The sequence below is a fragment of the Oratosquilla oratoria genome, chromosome 8 (genome assembly GCF_046742065.1).
Source record: "Oratosquilla oratoria isolate Oo_2021 chromosome 8, ASM4674206v1, whole genome shotgun sequence".
Classification (NCBI taxonomy): Eukaryota; Metazoa; Arthropoda; class Malacostraca; order Stomatopoda; family Squillidae; genus Oratosquilla; species Oratosquilla oratoria.
In genome coordinates, this window is record NC_134784.1 from 16,977,215 (window position 1) to 17,003,557 (window position 26,343).

The 26,343-nt window shown below is 43.8% G+C and overlaps 1 protein-coding gene across 1 annotated transcript in view; it reads right to left on the reverse strand.

The window, feature by feature from the left end:
* Positions 1 to 707: 707 nt before the first annotated feature.
* Positions 708 to 26,343, reverse strand: part of LOC143027310 (uncharacterized) — a 64,079-nt gene continuing 38,443 nt past the window's right edge. The window contains exons 5-7 of the mRNA XM_076188580.1: positions 4,617 to 4,759; positions 1,378 to 1,496; positions 708 to 870 (exon numbers count right to left, since the gene is read on the reverse strand). Coding sequence (XP_076044695.1) covers positions 708 to 870; positions 1,378 to 1,496; positions 4,617 to 4,759 — 425 coding nt within the window. The remainder of the gene's footprint in view (positions 871 to 1,377; positions 1,497 to 4,616; positions 4,760 to 26,343) is intronic.

Here is a 26,343-nt window from a genome sequence, read left to right on the forward strand (position 1 = left end):
TGTGGTTAGTTTGGTGTAAGATATATATAGGAGAATGATATCTTTAAATTGTTGGATTGTCAAGATGTTAAGATAGAAGGTGTGAATAGTGAAAAGGGGACTGTAATTTGGAAAGGTTGGTTTTCTTAGATAATAATGTAATGGAATCAATCTTTGTTTGAGGAGGAAAGGAGACAATTGTTGCGAGGGGTTGAGTAGGAAAAGTATACAAATAAAATATGATCTAAAGTAAGAGGAGTACCACAAAGACTGGCAGGGTGTTGCCTGATAAAACCATGGGTAAGACAAGAATATCCTGTTCAGCGTCAGCTATATAGGATCTGGCATTCAAAGAACTATGGGTGAGACTGAGGAATAAGCTTGCCATCCGTATGATGGTTTAGTAGAAATACAAAAGTAGTTGTCGGATTCCCAACTTGAATGGGATAGCAATTCAAAGTCACGCGTCCAAAGAAAATACATTTTTAGATATTTTCAGAGAGGGATATAACAGAAATGAGATTCTAGGATCAGATTTAAGGATCAAGCATGTTCAACGACTGGAACCCCAATGTAGCTGAGGATCCAGTGAAACCTTGCAGACCTGTCTTGACAGTGCAAGAGGTTCAGCGAGTGCTGGGATGAAGTCGTTGAGTAGATGTCATCCATTGTTTTGTTTTGTTTTTCTGAACAGATGACGTCAATAGCACTCCTTGAGTCTATGTAGATCACGACTGCTCCCACCCAGTAGAAAGGATGTGACCTAGGCCCTTGGAGATTCCATAGTGTGGTTTCCCCATTCCTCCCAGTGAGGTGGAAGATTTGGAAGCTGGCATAGGGAGATCAAGCCGGGGGAAGAGGGCTGTCCAGAGCTCGATGCCGAACCAGTTCCTGCAGTCAAAATGTGCGGATCGCAGACACTACATGTGTGAGAACCTGATTCTCACGATCTTGCCTAAAAGCCCGTATCAGAAAAAAAAAAAAAACGTATGGGCCTCCCATGACAGCCCTTTTCGGAAAGAACTAAGATATCACATAAATGAAAAGACCTGGTGTACTAGGCTAAGCCAACCCACGTTGTATAGTTACTGTAGCTATTGGCCAAAAAGTTTGTTAATGTTTTGTCCTTAGCCAATCATGGAAAAACCAAGGTGAAATGTATGACCTTAGAGGGAGGTGCGTATTACCGAGGTGTCCTTAAAGTTTAGAGATAGGAAGAGAGTCAGTCGTTAGACAGCTGCTCCGAGCAACAGGTCAAGGCAAGTGTCTGTTAGTCAACTCCCATACACAATACACACACTCTAGCACTCGTAATAAACTAAGAAACTTGGACCACTGGTTTGTTCTCTTACCCTAGCGATACCTAAGTTCACTCACTCCGGGGGTCATAGCCTTTACTCTTCGGAGGGGCGTAACACATGAGCCTTCCAGGAGTCGCCGGTGGGGTTTCCCTCGACATCCAGGGCACTTAGGAGGGTGACCTTAATATCACTTTCCCTTGGGCTGGTCAGAAGCCACTTACCATTGCAGCATGTAGATAAAGGTTCACGTGGAAATAGAATGACCAACACAAGTATTATTAAACAACGGACTCAGCAAAAAAGTTATTGACAAAATTATCGACTGTTGGTATCATATACAGCAAGATACCACAGAGAAAAAACAAAAAACAATATATACTATAGAGCCTCTACGGCAAATAAAAAATAGGGAACACTAAAATATAAATATTCCAAAGGCTTTTTCCCCCTAACAAGGGAGGTAGCCAAAAAACAAAGGCGTAAAAATCACTCCCACCCATTCCATCCCCTACACACTTTACTCCCATCCACCCCCTCCCTCCCTCTTATCTTGGCTCCTCTTGGATGTATTTCGTAACTTATATGTTCTTCCTAGTATCTCTTCCGCTGCCCTTTGTGACCTTAAATTAATCTTTAGGGTCGATTTCCTTCTTCTACATACCTTCTTATTCTATACACTTCCTCTATTCCCTTTTCTAATTCTTGATCTTTATCTTGTATTACTCTCAAAATGTATATCGCTAAATCTTTCTCTTTCTTTCATGAATCTAACTAGGTTCTTTTTTTCTTTAAGACCAAACACTACTATACACTTTTTTCTACTGTATCTCTCACCAAATTTTTCCTTTCTTTGATTACCTGAATGACTGTTTCCTTAGTTTTCTCTTGCATTTGTTGCTGAACATTTTCTTTAAAAGTTACCCTTTTTGTGATCTTTCCATCGTTTCTTGAGTTGTAATGTTTTTTCCACGTCTATACTTCCTCCAATTTTTTCGGTCATTATCTTCATTTGTTCATTCGCCTCTTTTATGGTTGTATTATTTTCGATGTATTTGCTTTTCAATTCTTCATTTTTGCATTTTACCTTAGCCAATTCTTTTTTTAGGACATTCACTTCCCGAATTGTTTTTAGCATTTTCTTTCATTAGTTCACTAATCTCTTTGTAATATAGATCATGTTAATCCCTGACCCTTGAAACAAATCCTATCTAAGCTCTCATTTCCCTATGTCTATAATTCTACTCAACTTATCTCTTTCATACCGAAGGTCTGAAAATGGTCTTTCTTCGTAGTTATCTAATTGTCTTCTTATTCCTAGTGGGTTCTCCGTGCTCTTGTTTACGTTTCGTTTCGCTGCTCTGCCACCAGGGATATCATCTTGCCCATTTTCATTTCCTTTCATTTTCTTTCAGCATTTACTAATTTTCACTATATTAGCTTAACTCGGGCATCCATGAGGACTCCCACTTCCCATTAAACACAACCTAGGTATCCTGATATTGTAGCACTGATGAAAGGTCTTGCTTTTAATGCAGTCCCCAAGAGCACCAATTTTGACATTTTGACAGATTGTGTGTGTGTGATTCACCATGGTCTTTGATCACGTGTTGGACTAGTGATCGACAACTATTACCCTCCCGGATGAGAGCTCAGAGCTCATATATGAACAATCTATGGGTAATGCTGTGACCTTACATGTGCACACACACTCCCCCTACCACGAGAGTTGCAGTAATGACTCGCAGTGTCTAGTTTGCTCTTAAATAAATTCGTGTATGATTTTAGCACACACTATTGTTTTGTTTTGTTTTGTAAAGACACTTTTAATTTTTTCTGCTACTTCCATCGTGTTTTCTGTTTCCTTTCCGTTTTTCTCTACTATGAACCATCTCCTCACTTTCATATCCACTACTCTCCAATAGAATTCATCTTTTTCTAACTCTGTTCTTTTCTCGTTTTTTTTTCCTCTCTTTCCTCTTTATTCATTTCTCTTTTTATCCATATTTGTTTATATTATTCACTGTCAGCTAGTTTACCTGTTATTGCTAAGGTATTCTCTGCTGTCGTTTGTGACCTGAATTTGATCTTAATTGGTCTGGTCTTATCTGTATTGTATTTCCCTTTTCTATATATTTCTTCAATTTCTTTCACTGTTTCTTGTCCATCCTCTTGAACTACTTCTAATATCTTGTTTACCTTTTCCTTCTCCTCTTTTACTCTTGTGGTCCTATTTGGATTATACTTCTCTTCCATCCCTAATATAATTATACATTTCTTTTTGTCCTCTAAGTCTCTTACTATATTCTCCTTTTCTCTCATCACTTTAATAACTGTGTCCTTGATTTGATCTTTCATCTGTTGTGTCACTATATCTCTAAATAAAATTTTGTTGTTTTCTGGGACTTCTCTCAAACCCTGTCCTTCTTTTCCTATGGACTCTTTATGCTCTTTATTCTTCTTCTTTAATTCCTCATTCTCATCTTTTACTTCTTTTAGCTGTCTTTTTAATTCTTCTATTTCTTTAGTTAGGTTTTGATTCTCCTTCTTTAGTTCTTCCAGTTTATCAACTCTTTGGGTAACTAGTGTTAATTGGTTAAACCTAACCTCCCATGTTTCGTTCATATTTTTTTTGTTTCTCCTCTAGATTTACTAGTCGGGGGAGGTTGTCACCTCTTTCATTAAATCCATAAAAGCAGTTATCTTCTCTTTCCATTGAGCTGCTATTATCTATATTTTTCTTTTGACACTTCTGCTTCCTTGTTCTTCCTCGTCTGTGTGTTCTGCACTCCTTTTGTTTACACCCCTTCTAACATCCGGGGCCCATTCGTCCCCTTCCTCATTTCCCTCCATTTTCCTCAGTAATCTCTCTCCTTTTTCTTCACCTTCCCACTACACCACGAGCTTTCCCCTGTATCCTCAACTGGCGTTGAGTAAATACATAACACAGAACTTAAGGCGGCGATACCAAACTCGTTGTTACTTCTTTTCCTTTATTGGTTCACAATTTCTTTTATGGTTCTACACAATGTCAATCACTTCCTGGTTCTATACCACAATGCACTATTAATACAAGAAAGGTACTCCCTCGTTGTTGAGATCGATGAAACTTGAAGGTTTCCTGGAGTTCCAAACTTCGTTGCCACTTAGACCGACGTGTGTGTGTGTGTGTGTGTGTGTGTGTGTGTGTGTGTGTGTGTGTGTGTGTGTGTGTGTGTGTGTGTGTGTGTGTGTGTGTGTGTGTGTGTGTGTGTGTGTGTGTGTGTGTGTGTATGCGTGTGTGTGTTTACATTATGAATGCACGCACACTGGGAAACTACATAATTGAAATGTACTTACCGAACAATGGTGAATCTCCTTCCTGACACATACAGCGAAGTTGAGGCCTGATAGGATTCGATCATTTGCCGCATCTGAATCATGGTTCAATCCTTTGATAACACCAGAGGGTGCAGTGTAGTACTGTCCACAGCCACTGGGAGCTACCGACAAAACACAGGTGTCACAAGTGTGATATATAATTGAATATATGTGATACAAGTTTGAATTTTGTTGTATTGAGTTGTGTGTCGTATGAGAGTTTATTCTATTATTGCATGTTAAGTTGTAAGATACGACGTATAGGATGAAAATGAATAATTATGGGAACTACATGTTAGTACCTTGACATGGTGAATAGACTTGCGTATCCAAACGAGTGGAAAAGCTATGTCGATAGAGATGAAAATATTTGCAGAGTCACCCATATTGAACAGGATTTGTACAAAAGATGAGAAAGAAGCAGCTCATACATAGTCCCAGGACCCACTGCTAACTGGCAAGTCCCTGATGGTAAATGGCAAAATTCCTCATAGATACATGAAGTACCGTTATAATGACAACGTGGACCATTGGATACCCTATAGATATATAGGGTTTCACTGAATATACTGAACAAGGTAGCACCAAAAAATATTTCATAGGACACTAGTTGTCAGGGAAGTGAGAGAACTGTCACAATTTCTTCATAGCAAACAGCTTGCACAGCCAAAAGAAAACCAGTTGTTCCTGCTGGATCATTGTCTCCTAAAGGTCCAACCACATTGCCTTGTGTGATTACAGGCAGCATGCCACCGAAGTTGAGTAAGCACTCTTCAACCAATTCTAAGTCTTAGACATTAAATAGTATGAAGAAAATGAAAATGGAAGAACTGGAGAACATAAAGTTGGACGTCGTAGAACTGAGTGAATTCCAAAGGGAGGAAGACAACCAGATACAACTTCAAGATAGTCACCAAGTGTTCTGCTACAGAGGTACAGAGAAGGAAAGTTCTAGTGGAGTAAGATATTTTATCAATCGAGAGGTTACTGGTAATGTAGTGAAGTTTAGAAGTGTATCAGATAGGGTAGATTGGATTGTGTTAAGGCTGTGTAAAAGGTACACTCTAGAAATAATTCAGGTTTATGCACCAACTTCACATAGTTCAGAAGGTGAAACTGAGTAGTTTCATGATTATCTATTTCAGGTAATGAACCATGAAAGATGTAAGTATATATTGGTAATAGGAGACTTCAATGCTAAAGTGGGGAAGAACGTGGAAACTTAATAGTGCATTGGAAAATTTGGAGTAGGTGAGAGAAATAAGAGCTGAGAAGTTAGTAAATTTTGCAGGGAACTACAACTTGAGGATAACGAACACTTTCTTCCAAAAACGTGAGGTCGTAAATGGACCTGGAGAGGTCCAAATAAAAGAGAAAAGAACAAAATACACCTCATAGTAGGAGGTGAGAGCAAGAGCATTATCAATGTTACGGTAATAAATAAAGTAAATATAGGTAGTGACCATGGAATGGCAGGTTGTACAGCAAAATTCAATTTCAGAGCCGAGAGAAATAAACTAGTTTTGAAGAAGAAAATAAGATTTGCAAAAGTTAAGGATAACAAGAAGGAATTTCAATTAGAAACTGAAAGTAAATTTGAAAATAAGATATATCGAGGGCACCATCGAAGTTCTGAATTTAGATTTAGTAAATATCATAATGGAATAGGCAGAGAAAGTAAGAAGTACAAAAAACATTAGAGAAAAACCTGCTCTAAAGTTACAAATGACCTAGGTAAAAGAAGTACTATGATGATTAAAAGCAGGAAAGATGAAATAGAATAGAACTGAACAAGCTTATCAAGAGAAGGCAGATCAGAGAAAAGAAAGAGAAACATGTATAAAATAGTGGAAAATAATCGGAAAGGTAAAATATTAGAGGGGCCGAGCGCAGCCTAACTTTAGGGAGAGAGCAAATATCTTTGAAAGATAGAAATGGGGAGATCATTAAATGCAGGGACAGAATGGTAAAAAAAGTAGAAGAATTTTACCAAGGGCTTTACTCATCAAAGACCGCCGTTGAGTCAGTAGACGTTAGTAATGTAGCCTACATGAGGTTATAAAAGAAGAAGTAGAGTTTGCTCTAAAATGTATGAAAGAAGGAAAAGCACCTGAGGAAGATCGCATATCGATAGATCTTCTGAATGATAAAGGGAAAGAAATTCTTTGTAAATAAGTTCAGTTGCATATCCAGTGTCGACATAAAGAAAGCGTTCTGGAATCATTGTGCATTGCTCGAGTACTTTTTCTCCACAAAAATGGAAAACAGAAAGACTTTAGTAACTATCGACCAATTAGCTTGTTATCAAATATGTACGAAATATTCTCCAAGATTCTTATAAACAGACTAAGTGAAGTTTTAGATGGAAATCAATCAAAAGAATAAGCAAGCTTTAGAAGTGGATGTTCAACTAGACCATTTGCAGACGATGAATCAACTCGTATAAAAAATACGACAAAACACAATATACCTCTTTGTTTAACTTTTTTATATTATGAGAAGGTTATCAACTCGGTAGAACAAATTGCAATATTAAACTTACTATACAATCAGCGTGCAAATGAACACATTGAAAGACAGCTGTAATTCGACTACATAGAAATAGAGATAATGGAAGAGAAGGCAGTGAGAGGAAGGTGGGCAGAGTATTTTAGGGAGTTGCTAAATGTGAAGGAGGATAGGGAGGGAAAGGTAGTTGCAGTGGGAAGCGCTAAGAAAATGAGAGTGGTGAGTGAGAAAAATGGAGGAGAAATAGGGAAAGATGAAGTGAAAGCAAATGTTAAGATGATGAGAGCAGGTGAGGCACCTGGGTTGGATGGATGCCATGCAGAATATCCGAAGGAAGGAGGTATAGTTATGGTGGACTGGCTGGTGAGGTTATTTAATGTTTGTTTAAGAGAGGGTAGAGTGCCGGAGGACTGGAGGAGTGTCTGTATAGTTCCGCTTTACAAGGGAAAGGGGGACAAATGTGGGTGTAGTAGTTTCAGAGGGATCAGCTTGTTGAGTATAGTTGGAAAGGTTCATGGGAGGGTCTTGATTAAGAGGATTAGGAAAGGAAGAGAGGAATTGATTGGTGAGGAACAGTGTGGGTTTAAGGACAGGTAGGGGTTGTGTAGATCAGATTTTTATGGTAAGACAGATATGTGAGAAAGCTATGGGAAAAGGTAAGGATGTTTTTGGGGCTTTTATGGATTTGGAAAAGGCTTACAATAGGGTAGACAGGAAGGCACTGTGGGAGGTACTGCAGATATATGGGACAGGAGGAAAGCTGTTAAGAGCAGTCAAGAGTTTTTACGAGAGTAGTAGAGCTTGTGTTAGGATTATGTCGCACTGGCTGTTCAATCTATACATGGATGGGGTGGTGCGAGATGTGAATACAAGGGAAGCGGGTCAAGGGTTGGAGATGGTTAAAGAAAATGGAGAAAAGTAGGAAATAAGCCAGTTGTTGTTTACTGACGACACTGCGCTTGTAGCAGGATCAGAGGAGGTATTGAGGAAGTTAATGACAGAGTTTGAGAAGGTGTGTGAAAGAAGGAAGCTGAAAATAAATGTGGGCAAAAGTAAGGTGATGAGATGTACAAGGGGAGAGAGTGGCAGTAGGCTGGAAGTGAGCATTAAGGGTGAGAGACTGGAGGAAGTGGATAGTTTTAGATACTTGGGTGCGAATGTGGCAGGAAAGGGAGGAGTGGAGGTGGAGGTAGAATGTAGATTGAGAGAAGCGAGTAAATGCCTTGGTGGATTAAAAAGTGTAATGAGAAGTAGACATTTGCTAAGAGGAGGTAATATGAAGGAGTGATTGTGCCAACAGCACTGTACGGGGCAGAAATATAGAACATAAGAGAGGAAGAGAGAAGGAGTTTGAATGTGTTTGAGATGAAATGTCTGAGAAGTATGATAGGGGTTACTAGACTAGATAGAGTGAGAAATGAGGAGGTGAGGAGGAGAACAGAGGTGGAAAGGGAGCTGGGAGATAGGGTTGATGAAAGAGTATTGGATGGTTTGGACACATGGAAAGAATGAGTGAAGAAAGACTAGTAAAAGAGGTGTGGAAGGCAGAGGTGGAAGGAGTAAATACGAGGGGGCGTCCTAGGATGAGATGGATGGGTGGGGTAAAAGGGGCATTACAAAAGAGAGGAATGTCTGTGGAGGAAGGACGGGAGAGGACAGAAGATAGGGGTGAATGGAGAAGGGTTGTGTATGGATGATGCTGTGATGCATGAAGGGGAATGGGTGGGGGTGAGGAAGTATGTATGAGAAAAAATTTGACGCAGCCCGAAGAGATTTCTCCCCGTCTTCTCCTTTTCTGCATGAGGGGACGGAGAGGGGGGCTCGCCGAATTTATGAAGCGGCCTTACTGTGGACGTGCTGTGTCTTGCGACACTGCCTCTGACCAAGGGCAGTGGGCAGGATGCAGGGATGACCCGTCATCCAGGAGGTGCCAAGATAAGAGGGAGGGAGGAGGGTGGAGGGGAGTGGAATATGTAGGAAATGGAATGGGTGGGAGTGGTTTCTATACCATTTTCTTTTTGGCTACCCCCCCGTGTAAGGGAAAAAAAACCTTGGGTATATGTATGTATGTAGAAATAGAGAGAAGATAAATATAGAGAAAGATGTACGACAAGGCGATACAATTTCACCCAAACTATTTACAACTTGCTTAGAATGGTGTGAATGTGGTGAATGTGGTACAGACGGGGGTTCGGTGCTGCCAACCCTGGGGCGGGGTCAAAAGGTGCGCGCAGTTGGCAACCCAGGGGCGGGGTCAAAAGGTGCGCGCAGTTTTACCCCCGGGGCGGGAGCTGGCTCGCCGCGCGTCGGTGTCGCCAGCGTGTGAGTGTGTGAGTGTAATGAGGAGGAAACAAGTGGGACTGTATTTACCTAGTTGTATCTTACGGGAAGGGGAGCTACGTTTGTGGTATCCCGTCTTTATCTAATTTGGTCTTAAATTCTTTACTGTTTTTGCACATACTATTGTTTTGTCTAGTATGTGTGGAAAGCTGTTTTTTTTTTCTTTCTATATCTGTCCTTTTTGGGTTTCCTTCCATGTCCTCTTGTGTTTCTCTTATCCCAATTTAGTAAGTCCTCTCTATCATGGACTTCCACACCTCTCATAACTCTGTGGATGATCAACAAGTCACTTTTTCTCTTCTTTGTTCCAGATTCTGTATTTCTAGTTTTGACAGTATTTCTTCATATGGCATTTTTGATAGTGTTGGGAAAATTGTGGTGACGCGGCGCTGGTCAAAACCAGAATGGCCGTCACACAACTTGACTTTGTAATTTGGGAATATGATTCCCACGGGCTTTTATGGTGAGCCCGTTTGTAGGGTGATTCAGTGTATGAGTCTGTGTGATTTTGGCCAGGCCCACTCATACAACCACGAGATGTGCATACATATGTGGTATATGTATGTACATCCCTGTGAATGCACCCTATGCTAACATTGGCAGTGTAAAACTAGTAAATCGACATTTGAGAAAATTTAAAGGGGAGCTGACACTCCACCAGCCGACGCAATTCAAATTGGCTGAGCTGGCTGCATAGGCGGCGCACAAGACCCTCAGGTGTTGTCGGGAGCCCTCTCCTCAGAAAAGCAGTTGCGGGGCAATGCTGGAGGTAGTGTTCTAGGGTGGCTGCAGTGATGGCATCTTCTTTCTTCTTGTGTTGCATTTCTTTTTATTTGCCAGAATCAACAGTCCTCCAGTCGCAGACGGAAGAGCAGAGTTTCCACTTTTCTAGGTGTACCCCCTCGCCCTCTCTGATACCTCTGCCTCCAGTCTGTGCTGGAGGAACCGTTGTACCTGGTTAAGAGCCCTGGTGCGTATGCACAACTGATTTCTGCTGCGAGGGACGAAAATATCGACTTCAGGTCTTTGGCGCGCCGCTTCTACTGCCGCATCGGTTAGCTCATTGCTTGGGACGCCCATACGGCTTTGCACCCAGTTGAGCGTAACACTCCTGCCTTGCTGGTGTAGCTTCAGCATGAGTGCTAGGATGGAGGTCAGTAGGAGTACATTGTCGCTGGGCTGTGTCGTATCTAAGCTGCCAAACAGAGACTGTGAGTCCGTGTGGACCACCACAGGACCAGTTCGAGATATAAGAGCATGCTCTAACGTTCCTTGGACCGCTATGGCCTCAGCTTGGAGAGTGGACGCATAAACAGATACTCTCCTGCCAAAAGTCAAGCCATCCGTCACGAAGGCAGCCCTCGCACCACGAGGCCTGTTGGGGTCTACAGAACCATCCGTATATTAGACCGCCATTCCAGGTCTCGACAGTGCGCGGATGCCCTGTAGGGCCTGCGCTCGCACTCTTTCCTGGTCGCATAACTTCTTTTTACTGGGAAGCTTTGTGACAACGAAGGTTGCAGGTAACGACAGCCATGGAGGTGGGGACTTGAACTCTGGATGAGGAGAGTCCCTACCCTTTTCAACGAAAGCACTGGTGAGCCTGAAGGAGTCCAGGAGCCTAGCCGCTTGAGATAGCCAGGTACCGCAGTGGATAAGATTATCCACCCGTCCCAGAGCTTATCACAAGGCTCTGACTCAGTTCAGTTATCCTGGGGCTCTGGACTATCTTGGCAAAAAAGTCAACCTCCAGCCTTCTGACCCGTGATGTTAATGAAGGCAATGAAGCCTCCATCTGGAGGTTAGCAGTCTTGGTCCAAGGTTGAGCTCCTAAGATACTCATTGCTGCGACCTTTTGACAAGGCTCTAGGTCTTCAAGTGTGGCAGTCGCCATAGTTATGAGAGCTAGGGCAGCGTAGTCCACCAAACTGCGGACTGCTTGCACGTAGAACGTGCGAAGGACCTGGTGTGTGGCACCAAGTGCCCTCCCCGTCATTGCTTTCATGGCAGTGGTTCTCGCCTTCAGCTTCTCCCTGAAATAGGATAGTTCCTTCTGAAAGGTGAGCCTCTCATTAATCCAGACCCCCAGGTACTGAAACTGGTGGCCCAGTCCAGCCTAAGGCCCTGGATGATGAGGTGCTCCCCCTCATTCCAGAGTTCTAACGCCATGGCCTTCGAAATTTGAAGGGGATATCATTAATCCTAACCTGCAACATTCGGTCGCTACAGTGCTTAAGCACCACTGGGCCCTGCTGAAACACCACCGATTCCCAGTAATTATAAGCGCAAGTTCATCTGCATAAGAGATAACCTTGCACCCATTGGGTAGAGGTAGTTCCAGAACATTGGAGATGAGCACACTGAACAGAGTGGGGCTGAGGACCCCCTCCTGTGGAGTGCCATTCTCCAGCATTCTGGCCTCCGATATGTGACCCTGAAATCTCACTTTCGCAGATCTGTGACTGAGATAGTCAGTAATCCAAGAAAGCAGCTTGTCTTTTACATCCTTGCGAGCAAGAGTGTCTAATATCACAAGTGGACTGGCCAGCTCAAACGCCTTTTCCAAGTCCAAAAAGACCACGATGGACGGTGTGCCACTGACGGCATTGAGGAGTGTTGCTAGACTGTTTGCTGTGCCATTGCCCTTGCACTAAGTATGTACATGCTCATGCATTGGGCTCAGTTTCCACAACAGCCTGTTTACCACCATCCTCTCCGCTGTCTTCCCCATACAGCTTGTCAGGCTGATGGGACGATAGGCGCCAGATTCTTTGGGCTTTGGAATTGGCGTTATGATTGCCGTCTTCCAGGCTGTTGGTAGCGTGCCAGTCCTCCAAGACGCGCTTATCACCCTTAGAAGTGCCTCATCACCCGCTGGCCCAAGGTGGGTTAGCATGGAATAGGAAAGGAGGTCCTCTCCAGATGCCGTATCTGAGCTGGTCCTGTGTGTGGTCCGTAGCTCCCTAAGCGTAAAGCTAATGTCAGTATCATTCGACCGACTCATCATGTCCTCAACACCAAGGCACCTCACTCTTTGTAGGACCTGCAGTGTGTTTTGAACACACTGCGGGAGTGAGGTGCTGCTGGAGGGAGAGGAAACTCCTGCACCAGCCGCTGCGCTTCAGTATCAGAGGCATGATGAGTGCGTCGCGGTTGAGTCCTGCCAGTTGCTCTACGAAGCTTGGACCACAGCTCTGCTAGGGAGGTATGAGCGTTAAAGCCCTCACACCATTCTAAAAAAAAAAATTGCTCTTCTAGCATCTGCAGCCGTGACATGTGCGTCACGAACGGCAGCGCGCAAGTTGGTCTGAGTCCGGCGCCGTCGGAAAACACGCCTAAGCATGTTGACCCGATGGTTGGCTTCTCTCACCTCAGGGGTATAATACCAACTGTTCTTATGTTCCCTGGTGGATTGGCCAGACTTTGGGATGGCTCTGCTGGAAGTCATTTGAATGGCTGCAGAAAGGCAGCTTCTAACGTTTCCACGTCCTGTGGTGGAACGTATGAAGCTACCCATTCTTCAACAGATCTCTCAAAGGCCGGCCAGTCTGCCAGAGCACTCTTCCATCTGGGAACAGGTAACACAGCCGATATGGGTGGTGCATCCTGTATGTGCACAGAGACACCGAAGTGATCACAGGTGACACTAAGATGCACCTCCCAAGTTACCCTAGGAAGTAGAGTTGCCGTCGCCGAGGTCAGATCAAGTCGTCCACCTTGTACGTGCATCGGATTACCATCACTCAATAACGCAATGTCAGGGCATTCATCTAATATAGAATATAAGTGGTGCCCAGCGACATTGGGCCATTGGGGCGACATCAGTAATGGGTGGTGGGCATTGAAGTCCCCTCCTATGATGAGGAGCCTGTCCGCAGCAAGAGCACACACTTCTCCAAGGTCCAGCACCACACTATGGCCCCTGTATATGTTGTAGATGGTGTACGTTTCGTGGGCCCGATGGAGACGAACCGCAAGAACTTCTACACCATCCCGACATAATACAGGGTCCAATATTTCGCTACAGGGGATGGATGATTTGACGAGGATCATGCACCCCCTAGTAGTGGGTATGCGAGGGAGGGAAAAGACGCGATATCCCGGAAATCGCACCTCATCCCTCACCAATGTCTTTTGGAGAAGTATGTTATCATAATCATACTCTTACGCAAGCGCAAGGATATACGAGCTTTTACTGCGGAACCCGTTTATGTTCTACTGTAGCAACCTTAAATGACTATTGGACAGGGCGACTTTCTTCCCTGTCGAGTTCCATTACGTCCTCATCTTGTCCTCCCCAGTCAGAAGACAAGATGGGTTGCGACTTTTGAACAGTGGAGACATTTTCCTCCTCATCAGAAGAGGAGTCTTCAAGCCGAAGGGCGCACTGACGGTGTTGGGGCTTGGCAGAAGGCACTTTCCTTGTCTTCGATGGTGTGGGTGTCGCTTTGCCAATAGTGAAAGTGGGTGTGGTGGGCTTGGGGGAAGTGGAAGGGGAGAAAGGGGAGGCAGAGGCGGGGGAGGAGGAGAAGGAAGAGGTGGGAGAGGAGGAGGGAGATGAGGAGGGAGAGGGGGAGGGAGTCCTCTCCTATTGCCTAGATTTCGTGGTGGTGTTTCTCTTTTTCAAGAGGTTGAACACATTCGTGACAGTCTTCTCCACCATGTCTAATGTCTTCTCTGGATCACTTTCCCTTAGAGTTCTGGTGGTTCCAGCGATGACACCAGACACAATGAGTTTGACGTCATCTTCTCGCAGGAGGATGACATCAGACGGATATTGAGGGGGAGGGGGCTGCCGTTCCTGTGCTCGTGGGGTTGGTGTTGGGGGCGTGGGCGTGGGCTTGGGGGCTTTTTTGGGGAGCTGGCTGTGTAGGAGTAGGGCTTTGCTTAAGAGCTGTGTTCCTAAGTGCGGGAAAGAACTCCTGATTGTTCAAATCAGGAGCCCTAGGTGCAGGTGGCTTTGTTTCAGTAGGACCGTGCTTCCTGCTGCCCCATACATATGTACCTGGGGGGGTGGGGGCAGGTATGAAACCCCGTTGCTTTTCTGTCCTCTTCCGACAGACAATAGCCTGAGCTTTACGAACAGAGCAGGTTGGATTCCAGGCGTGCTGCTTCTTGCCACAATTGGGGCACTTGGTAACAGTCTCAGTGCCAGCCTTGAATTTGTTCAGGCAAGTCTTGGTGGCATGAGACCTGGTACAAATGCCACATTTGTGTTGTTTGGCTGTGCACCGCGCCTGGTGATGACCATAGCGTTGACACTTAAAACAACGGAGAGGATCAGGGATGTATGTTCGTACGTCATACATGCCATATATCCCCAGGTCAATCTTATTAAAAGGTTCACCTCTGATGGTGATTAAGACTTGGCGTTTGGGCGTCTTATCCGAGCGGCGCATTCTCGTGGTCCCAACTACCTAACAGTGGTCTTCTATTGCTTCAGTCATGTAGCTGGTCGGGTAGTTGGGTACCACGAGTCTGTAGGATGTGTAGGTGCTGTAGGATCAGAGGCTTGCCATTCAACGATCTTATCGCCTCCAGCTCCTCAACGAGTTCGTAGCTGCTCGGCATTAAAAGCAAGTTACCATCTCTGAGGGGTCGGAGAGACACAGGCTTGCCGCGGCACCATGGCAGTTTCATCGTCGGATGGAGGCTCTGATCCTGCATCACAGCGCTGCTTTTTCCCAGGTGCGCCAGTCATGTCATCAGCAGCCGCCATGGCGAGACTAATAACGCAAAACACAGATAACGTAATACGGTTTTATAGAAGAAAAAGAAGAAGAAGAAAACGTAATTCGAGGCCCGAGTGTGCCTAGACGCGCGAGACTGGGCAATGCTGTCGACGCGCGAGACTGGGCAATGCTGTCGTAAAGGCAAGTTTTAAAACCTCATGGGCTATGCCAACCGTACAGGAGAGTTATCTGGGACATAATCATGCCAGAGCGAGAGTCCACAAGAAGGGGGAATTGGCTCGGTAGCAGTACTTTCGTTTGGTTTGGTAGGGTTTTGCACGACAAACAGAGCTAGTAACTAGGGTGTGTGACGGTACAAAAGGTGTATCCGGTATGATGACATTCCAGCGTAGGTCCGCTCTCCAGCAGAATTATCCTTTCTCTGCCGTCAAATGATAATAATAATAATAATAATTGACTATAGTAAAGTGAGAGGGTGTGGGGGAAGAAAAGGGAGGGAGGGGGATAGGTGAAGGTAAAGTTTAGAAAATGAAGGAAGTAGGAGTGTGATAGTGTGGGGCGGACCCACTTGCATGGTGTTTTTGTATTAGTTATGGTCATCCTATCTATGCTCTAAATCATTGTTCCCTAGCTAGCTAATCATATTTATATATTTGAAGGAAGTATTCGTAATTTAGTTATTCATTGTTGGTATTACTTTAGGTTTTAAGTATATTTAGTTTAATATGTTGTTATTGATTTGATTTAATTTATTTTATTACGAGTACTTCTTCGTTAAGCACATTTTATAATAAATATTTACAAGAGTTGGGAGCAGGTGTGACAGTGGAGTGGCTTTGTGCCGTGAGTATTGATTTGAATATTTAATTTGAGTTCTTATTTTAATTTATATTAAAGTAAGTAAGGGTTCCGTTCTTGGGCCACTTCTATTCATAGTATATATAAATGATATAGACCATGGACTAAAATCTACTGTTTCCAAATTTGCTGATGATACAAAACTGTGCGGAGTGGCAAATGATCACTCAAACCAATTAGTTATTCAAGAAGATTTAGATAAATTACAGCAATGGTCTGAAAAGTGGCTAATGAAATTTAACACAAGTAAATGCAAGGTAATGCACATAGGTAAAAATAACAGTAAGTACGATTACAAGTTATTTGGAAATTCGTTAACAAAAGTGGATAGTGAAAAAGATCTCGGCGTAATTATCAGTAACGACCTCAAATCATCCAAGCAGTGTATTTCAGCCTCTGAGAAAGCAAATAAGATTCTAGGACTGATTGCGCGATCTTTTGATTTCAAAAGACCATCACTCATTAACAAGCTATATAAATCGTTAGTTCGTCCACATTTGGAATATGCTGTTTCCGTATGGTCACCGAATCTCATTAAAGACATTGACAGACTGGAAAAAGTACAACGGCGAGCCACAAAACTGATTCCAAATATCAAAAATAAATCATACGAAAATCGACTAAAACACATGAATCTGTTTTCCCTAAAAAAAAGTGTAGACTCAGAGGTGACTTGATACAGGTCTTTAAGATTTTAAAGGGAATTGACAACATCAAAAGTGACAAAATTTTCACATTGAATGAGAATCAGACAAGAAACAATGGTCTCAAACTGTCCGGAAATAGATTCAATTTGGAAGTAGGTAGAAACAACTTTGCCAACCGTGTAGTTAATGAATGGAATAAACTTCCTGCACAGGTGGTGCAATGTAGTTCAGTTCGAAGCTTCAAGAATAATTTAGATAAATACCTAAGTAAGATGCTGTAATGATTATAATTTATCTTATATTATTTGTTTTTGTTTTGTTATCATTTGTCTGTCTGATTTTCATTTATTATTAGTTATATGTCAATTTATTATTATTTACTATTTACCTGTTTGTTTATTATTTAACTATACCTATGCATTTATTTATGTATTTTATTTGTTATTTACATTATTATAGTTTTTTTTATTTATTGTTTTATTATTATGATTTTTTTCGCATCCGACCTAGATATGGACCAAAAGGTCTCCTGTCGGCATGCTGCGCCTTTGTAATCCTTTGTAATCCTTTGTGTGTCACCTGCTTCCAGTTAATTTATATATATATATATATATATATATATATATATATATATATATATATATATATATGTATATATATATATATATATATATATATATATATATACATTGGTATATATATATATATTCTGTTTTTTTTTGTAGGGATGTTACATTTGTTAGTTTTGGCTATGTGCCGTGTGAATTCTATTATTATTCTGGTGTTTTAAGTGATACACACATATCCTGTGGATATGTGTGTTTGTATGGGGCAATATGCCTTATGTATTATTTATTTTTATCTATATACGTAACCTTCATTTTTTTATTTTTTTTTTATTATTATTATTATTTTTTTTTTTTTTATTAGCTATTGGCCGTGTTTATGGCGGAAGGACTGGATTTAGCCTAGTACGGTTTTGATTCTTGGCCAGTTTTTGTGGTCTTGTGTTTGTTTAGATGAATGTGGAGGTGGGGGTATTATGTTATATTCTGATATGTTGTTCCATGCTTTACTGCTTAGTCTTATGAGTCTTGAGTGTATTGTTTCTATGTTTGTTGTTTTGTGGAGTTGTTCTTGTGTTTCTAGGTATGGTGGTTTATGTTTTAGTATTTTCCTTAATGTTTTGTTTTGTAAAGTTTGCATGTTTTTGATGTTTGTGTGCGTGCTTGTGACTGTGATTATTGGGGGGTATTCCAGTTGTGGTCGTGCTAGTGTTTTGTATAGTTTTATTTGTGTTTTTATTGTTAGTCCTCTGAAGAGTCTTAGTCTATTGAGTGTGTTTTTTGTGATTTGTATTCTGTTTTTGATGTGGTGTTTTACTCCTTGTCTGTTGATGGTGAGGCCTAGGATGTGTGCTTGTTATTGTATGGTATTATGTTATTGTTTATTTTTATTGGTGCTGGTTGGCGTGTTGAGATGGCTAGTAGTTGGCATTTGTTTGTGTTTGTAGATAGTTTCCATTGTTTTTCGTATGTGTTAATTTTGTTGATTTCGTGTTCTGTCTTTCTGGCAAGCATGTGTTTTCCTGTAGTGTTAGGGTATGTGATTATCTGTGTGACGTCGTCTGCGTATTGTATAGTGTAGCTTCCTTGTGAAGGTGGTGGTATGTCTGATGTGTATAAGTTAAACAATGTTGGAGAGAGAACGCTTCCTTGGGGAACTCCGCTTTGGCGAGGGAAGGCTGGTCCTATGTAGTGGTTTATTTTGATTTTTGCTGTTCTATTGTCTAAGAAGCTACACTGTTTTTTGTGATGGTGTCTGGAAGGTGTGTTTGAAGTATTTTGTATCTAAGGCCTTCGTACCATACTTTGTCGAAGGCCTTGGATATGTCGCGTGATATTATGTTACATGCGTGTTTGTGTCTCTGTGTGTCTGTAATTGTTTCATGTATGATGGCGAGTGCTGTGTGTGTTCCTTTGCCAGGTGTGAATCCATGTTGGTGTGGGTTCATGTCGTGTTCGTGTAAGTGTGCCATAAGTCTGTTTGTGATTAGTCTTTCGTATATTTTTCCAGGTGTTTCTAGTAGAGATATGGGTCTGTAGTTTTGCATTTGTGTGGTGTCTTTGTTTTGTTTTGGTATGAATATGATGATTGAGTTTTTGAATTTTTGTGGAAAGTATCCTAGGCTGAGTGTTTCGTTGTATATATTTGTGAGTAGTTGTATTGTTGTTTTTGGTAAGTGCACGAGTATCTGTTTTGTTATGCCTGATTGTCCTGAGGCTTTGTTTTTAGTGTGTTTGATTATGTTTCTAACGTCTTCAAGTTGTATAGGTCGTCCGATGTAGTTGTCAGTGTCTAGTCTGTTTAAGTCTATGTTTGCGTAAGGTTGTGTTTGTTGGTGGTGTTGTGTTATGTATGTGAGTATTTTTGTTTCACGGTTTGTGTCAAATTGTGTGTTTTCTTCTGGTGTGATTTAAATTTTCTTTTTTGCCATACTTGTCTGAATGCGTTTTCTTTGTCTTTGGCGTCGTGTAGTTTGTCGTTGTGAAGTGTAAGTGCTGGGTCCTTGTAGTCTTAATTGTGTTCCAGAAGTCTTGTGGTTTTTTGGGGTTGAATTTGATGTTTGATATTAATTTGTTCCATGTCTCTTCGTAGTTTCTTTTGTATTCTTCTAGTATTTGTGTTTGTATCTGTTTAATTGTTTGTGTTGTGTGTGGAGTCCAGTTGTTTTCTGTTATGGCTTTGTTTTTTATGTTGTCTGCTTTCCATATTAATTGTTTTGGTGTTTTAGATGTTTTTGGGGTGGGTAGTCGTTTGTGGTTTGTTGTTGGTATACTCTGTGTGATTGCGTTGTGTATTAATTTGTACCAGTTTTCTATTTTGTCGTCTATGTATTTTGTGTCTTTTATTTGAGTGTTTGTGTTGGTTTGTGTTTCTGTGTTGTTGTATTCTTCTGTTGTTGTTTCTAGTATTGTTTTAAATTTCTTCCAGTCTGCTTCTTTGTATTTTAATCTTGGTGGTGTGGGGATAGTGATTGCTGTGGTGGATAGTGTGAAGTGTAGTGGTATGTGATCTGATGAAGTTATGTCGCCTGGGTGTATTCTGTATGTGAGGTGGTGGTGTCGGTTGGTGAATATCATGTCTGGGTTGCTTGTTCCGGTGTATGTGATGCTTGTTGGGAAGTCTGGGCCGAGGAAGGTGAGGTGGTTGTGTTATTAGTTGGTGAATGCTTTTTCCTACGTGATTGTTGTATGTGTGTTTTAGTGTTTTGTGTTTTGCGTTAAAGTCTCCTATGATGTATGTTGGTTGTGATTTTTGTGTGAATTTCAGTATGTCTCGTGTTGGTAAGTATGGTCTTCGTGGTGGGAGGTATGTTGTGGCTATGATTATGGGTCCTTTGTTTGTGTATATTTCAATGGCTAACATGTCTTCATCAAAGTCGTCTAGTAGCTTGTATTTTATGTTTTGTTTTATGGCTATGGCTATTCCTGCGTTGTCTTCGTTGTATGTGTTTTGTGTGTGTGTGTGTTGTAGTTAAATATTTTAACCGTGTGTTTCCCTATTGAATTGAGTAATATGATGTCTGGTGTTTGTGTTACGTAGTGGTTGCAGGAAAACTTAGAAGCAGCAGAAATGTGGACATGGAGACGAGTATTAAGAGTACCATGGACAGCGAAGAAAACAAATGAAGAAGTATTGAGAGAAATGGAGACAACAATAAGGAAAAGACAGTTGCGATTCTTAGGACATATAATGAGGAAGGAAGGGTTGGAAGAGGTGGTGATGACGGGAATGGTGGAGGGAAGGAGAGCAAGAGGAAAGCAGAGGGAGAAGTATATGGACGGGCTGATGAGGGCGACGGGAAAACAACTCAAACCAGCACAGATGTTACAAGTAACTAGGGACCGTGAACGGTGGCGCTCCATGGTTGCCGAAGTCCAAGAGGATATGGCACGACGGTAAGGTAAGGTAAGTGGTTGCTTAATTGGTTTCTTCTGTGGAATGTCCAGTGTTGTACGTTGTGTTGTATTATGCGTATTGTGTTCATGTGTGTTTGATTTATTGGCTGTTGACTGTCCAGTAAGGTGTGTCTGTTGGTTTGTGTTTACGAATGTCGTAGTATCCCTGTTGTGTTTTTTCTATATTTTGTTTCTGTCAGTCTTTGTATAGGGGCTTTGGTCAGATCAATTAGTTTTTGTGTTATCAAAGTGTCTACAGTTTCTTCAGGCATTTCCTTGGTGTAAATGTATTTGATATTTTTGTTTTGTAGGAGTGTGTGTACGTTTTGATGTATTTCTTCGTCTGTCATGTTTGTTGTGTTGGGTGTTATTATTTGAACTGTTTCTGTGTTGTGGTCTGTTTTCTTTGTCTTTGCGGGTTGTTCTGTTTCTGATGTGTGTTCTGTGTTGTGTGGTCTTTTGTTTCTCTGTTCTTCAGTTTCCATTGCTTCTGGTTATGATTGGGTGTGGGTCGTGTTGTTTATCATGTTTAGTATGGCTATGGGTTTGATGAAAGAGTGTGGGATTATGATTGTGGGGAGTCCGTTTGCTTTGTAAAATTCGTCAATTGTCTGTTGGTATGTTCCAGGTGTTGCTGCCTCAGTTATGTTGGCATGTATGATTGCTGTGTTTATGACAGTGAGGTGTTTGAGTGTTATAGGGTTGGGTGTTGGTGTGGGAGAAGACTGAGCAGTGTTTCCTGTGGCTATGTTTGCGTATGTATTGTTGGGGTGTGTGTGTGTTTGTTGCTCTCTGTTTTCTTGTATCTTCTTCTTGATGAGATATTTTCTCACTTGGCATCTGGCGGCGTAGGTAGGATGGTTAAGGCCACAAGCAATGCATTTCTTAATGGCATTATGACAATTATTGATGCGGTGTTCCTTAGAGCAACATCCTGAGGAAATTGTGTATGTGGACTGTTGTGTGCAGTGTTTGAGAGTGTGGTCGTATGAATAGCATCTTGTGCACTGGGGTAGGTGTATGTATGTTTCTTGGTTGAGTGTGTGTGAGGGGAAAGACTGACTGAACATAAGTATTCCGGATTCTAGGCTCTTCTTTACCATGGTTGAGTTTTCCATTTTGACCTTGAATATAGTTTTAGTGTTTGGTAATTTGATTACGCTAGTGATCTTCATGTATTGATTGTGTTGTTCCAGTTCTGTCTTGATTGTCTCCGTGTCTTCGTGGTGGATATGTCCGTCTACTTGTCTGATGATCAGGGTCCTTTTGGCGTTGAGTTCGGGAGGGTCGACGATGTCCAGTCTTTCTTTAGCGAAGGCATTCTTGGTTGTTTTCTTCGCTAGCTCTTCTATTGTCCGGTCTTCTGCAATTGCTGTATGCTGGGTTCCGTTGGTGTACAGTTTTTGAATGGGGATTTCGAATTTTGATAATAGTTTCCAAATAGTTGTCCTTTTGTTTTGACCGGCATTGGGCCGGTGCCGTCACACAACTCGAGCTAGGCCTATATACTCCCCGAAGTTAGCAAGACGTCTCGGCCACCTCCAGTCAACAGCCAATCAGAAATTCGGAAAAACTCTCTGGGGACCTCGTTGAGCCGCCAGCCTCCTTTAAAAGGACGGCGTCTTGCGTGTGTGGTCATCCCCAGCATCGCTTCTGAAGAGATAAGACTGAATCTTGGAGAGCATCCTCGCGTGCATGCTTATCTCCCCGTCTGCGCTCTGTATGCCGTCTATCACCCTAGACTCTAGCTCTGATAGACGTGCTACACACTATCAAATTCGAAAGTACTGCTACCCGAGAGAATTCCCTCTTCCCGTGGAATCTCGCTCTGGCAGGATTATGCCCCACAATAACTCTCCCTGCACGATCAGCGTGGCCCGTGTGGTTTATTAAAATCGCTTTTACGGCGGGAGAGGGGGGAACCACCGACAAGAAGAATAGCCCGGTCCTCGCACACCCTCGTGCACCCGAGCCTCGTTTTCCGATTGACTGCTTGCTAGATAGACAGGTTAAGACACCGTACCAACGCGCTATAACTCGCCCCGTAGATTACGACTTTTTTTTTTTCCGCGAGTTGTTGAGGATCGATAGGACACACACATATATATTTACGATTAGGATTCTTTGTTTTTTCTCGTTCTCAGTGCCGCCATGGCGGACACTGAGTCATGGACCTGCGTGTCCAAGAAGCGTCGCTGCGCTCCGAGTTCGCCGGCTCCATTGAGTAGCGAAGCTACCGTGGTGATGGCCCCAGCTAACACTAGGGGTGGCAAGCTCCCCACATTCAAGGTCGTACCCTCGGCAGGATACGACACTGCGTATGAAGTGGTGAGAGCACTGGAGAAGGGCCCTCTCCGCGGTCAGCTCTTGTCCCTTCGACCCCTCGGCGATGGTAGCGTGCTTCTGCTGCCTAGCAGCTATGACGTTGTCGAGGAGTTGGACAGGACCAAGACGCTCAATGGTAAGCCGTTGAACTTAGAGCGGCTAAACCCTGAAGACCGGAAGCATCGTCTCGTGGTACACGATTACCACACCTCTTTCGATATGGATGTCATTGAGAACCATCCACAGGTAATCGCGGCCACGAGAATGCGCCGGTGGGACAAGACGCCGACACGTCAGGTCCTTATAACTATTAGAGGAGAACCGTTTGATACTATTGACCTGGGTTGGCATGGCAGGCATGATGTACGAACGTACATCCCTGATCCTCTCCGCTGTTTTAAATGTCAGCGCTACGGTCATCACCAGGCGAGGTGCACTGCTAAGCAGCACAGGTGCGGAATTTGTAGCATGCCTCATGCCACGGAGACTTGTCTCGACAAGTTCAAAGCTGGCACTGAGACGGTTCCAAAGTGTCCGAACTGTGGGAAGAAGCACCACGCCTGGAATACCGGGTGCGCAGTGCGTCAAATGCAGGCCATTGCCTCAAAGGAGAGGACAGAGAAACAGCAGGACTTCATACCTGCCCCCCCAGGAACATTTGTATGGGGCAGCAGGAAACAGTCTCCTGCCACTGCACCACCACCACCTACACACAGTGCTCCTGATATGAACAATCAGGCGCACTTCCCAACATTGAAGACAGCTCCCACACAGACACAACCAGCTCCCAAAAAGGCCGCTCCCACCTCCAAACCTGCACCCATCTCCAAATCCACACCTGCCTCTAATCCCAACCCTAAATCTAAAGCCAAACCCACACCCCCCGTACCAACCCCACGAGCACAGGACCGACGGTCCTCTCCACCCGAATATCCGTCCGATGTCATCCCCCTCAAAGAGGATGACATCGAGCTGATAGTGACTGGCGTTGTTGCTGCTGTCGCCTCGACTTATGGCGATGATGACACCAGCAAGATGCTGGAGCTGGTGAACAGGTCCGTAAAGAATGTGCTCAAGCTCCTAAAAGAAAAGAGGAATCCAAGGCGAAAGGAGAGGACTCCCTCCCCCTCTACCTCCTCCTCCCCTGCCTCCTCCCCTGCCTCTTCCACCACTTCTTCCTCTTCCTCAACCTCCTCCTCCTCCTCCTCCTCCTCCCCTTCCACCTCCCCCAAGCCTGACACACCCGCCTTCACCATTGGGAAAGACACGCCCACTACATCTAAGACCAGGAGAGTGTCTTCTGCTAGGCCCCAACGTCAAATTGCATTGAGGCTTGAAGACTCCTCTTCTGATGAGGAAGAAAAGGCACCCACTGTTTCAAAGTCGCAACCCATCTTGTCCTCTAACCGGGGAGAGCAAGATGAGACCGTCATGGAAACTGACAGGGAAGAACATCGCCCTGTTCAATAATCACTTGAGGTTGCTACAGTGGAACCTTAACGGGTTCCGCAGTAAAAGTTCGTATCTCCTTGCGCTTGCGCAAGAGCATGATTACGATATCATGCTTCTCCAAGAGACATTGGTGAGCGACGAGGTGCGATTTCCGGGATATCGCATCTTTTCCCTCCCTCGTTCACTCACTGCTAGAGGGTGCATGATCTTAGTCAAATCATCCATCCCCTGCAGTGAAATCACGGACCCTGTATCATGTGGGGATGGTGTAGAAGTTCTTGCGGTTCGACTTCATCGGGCCCACGAAACGTACACCATCTACAACATATACAGGGGCCTGAGAGCGGAACTGGACATTGGAGAAGTATGTACTCTTGCTGCGGACAGGCTCCTCATCATAGGAGGGTCTTCAACGCCCACCATGATATTTTGATGTCGACCCAAGGGCCCAATGTCGCTGGGCGCCACTTAAGTTCAGTATTAGATGAATGCCCTGACATTGCATTGTTGAATGATGGAAATCCGACGCACGTGCAAGGTGGACGACTTGATCTGACCTTGGCGACGGCCACTCTCCTCCCTAGGGTAACCTGGGAGGTGCATCCTATTGTCACTAGCGATCACTTCGGTGTCTCTATGCACATACGGGATTCACCACCCATACCAGCTGTATTACCTGTTCCCAGGTGGAAGACAGCTTCGGCAAACTGGCCAGTGTTTGAGAAGTCTGTTGAAGAATGGGCAGCGTCCTACGTTCCACCACAAGACGTGGAAACGTTGGAAGCTGACTTTTCTGCAGCCATTCAGGTGGCTGCCAACAGAGCCATCCCAAAGACTCGCCAGTCCCCCAGAGAACATAAGAACAGCTGGTATTATACCCCTGAGGTGAGAGAGGCCAACCATCGGGTGAACATGCTTAGGCGTGTTTTCCGACGGCGCCGAACTCAGACCAATTTGGCCAACTTGCGCGCTGCAGTACATGACGCTCACGTCATAGCTGCAGATGCCAGAAGATCTACATTTCTTGAATGGTGTGAGGGCTTTACTGCTCACACCTCCCTAGCAGAGCTGTGGTCTAAGCTCCGTAGGGCTACTGGCAGGACTCAACCACGACGCACTCATCATGCCCCTGATGCTGAGGCGAAGCGGCTGGTGCAGGAGTTTGTCTCTCGCTCCAGCAGCACCTCACTCCCGCAGTGTGTTCAAGACACATTGCAGGACCTCCAAGGAGTGAGGCGCCATGGTGTTGAGGACATGGTGAGTCGAACGGATGATACTGACGCTAGCTTTACGCTTCAGGAGCTACGGGTCACGCACAAGACCAGCTCAGACACGGCACCTGGAGAGGACCTCATCACCTACTCCATGCTGGCCCACCTTGGACCAGCGGGTGACGAGGCACTTCTAAGGGTGATAAACGCGTCTTGGAGGACTGGCAAGCTACCAACAGCCTGGAAGACGGCAATCATAACGCCAATTCCAAAGCCAAAGGAACCAAGTGCTTACCGCCCCATCAGCCTGACAAGCTGCATGGGAAAGACAGCGGAAAGGATGGTGCTAAACAGGCTTCTGTGGAAACTGGGCCCATTGCATGAGCATATCCATGCTTACTGCAAGGGCACTGGCACAGGAAACAGTATAGCAACACTCCTCAATGTTGTCAGTGGAACACCGTCCATTGTGGTCCTTTTGGATTTGGAAAAGGCGTTTGAGCTGGCCAGTCCACTTGTGATATTAGACACCCTTGCTCGCAAGGGCGTAAAAGGCAAGCTGCTTTCTTGGATTGCTGACTATCTCAGTCACCGGTCTGCGAAAGTACGCTTTCAAGGTCACATATCAGAGGCCAGAATGTTGGAGAATGGCACTCCACAGGGGGGGGTTCTCAGCCCCACTCTGTTCAATGTGCTCGTCTCCAACATTC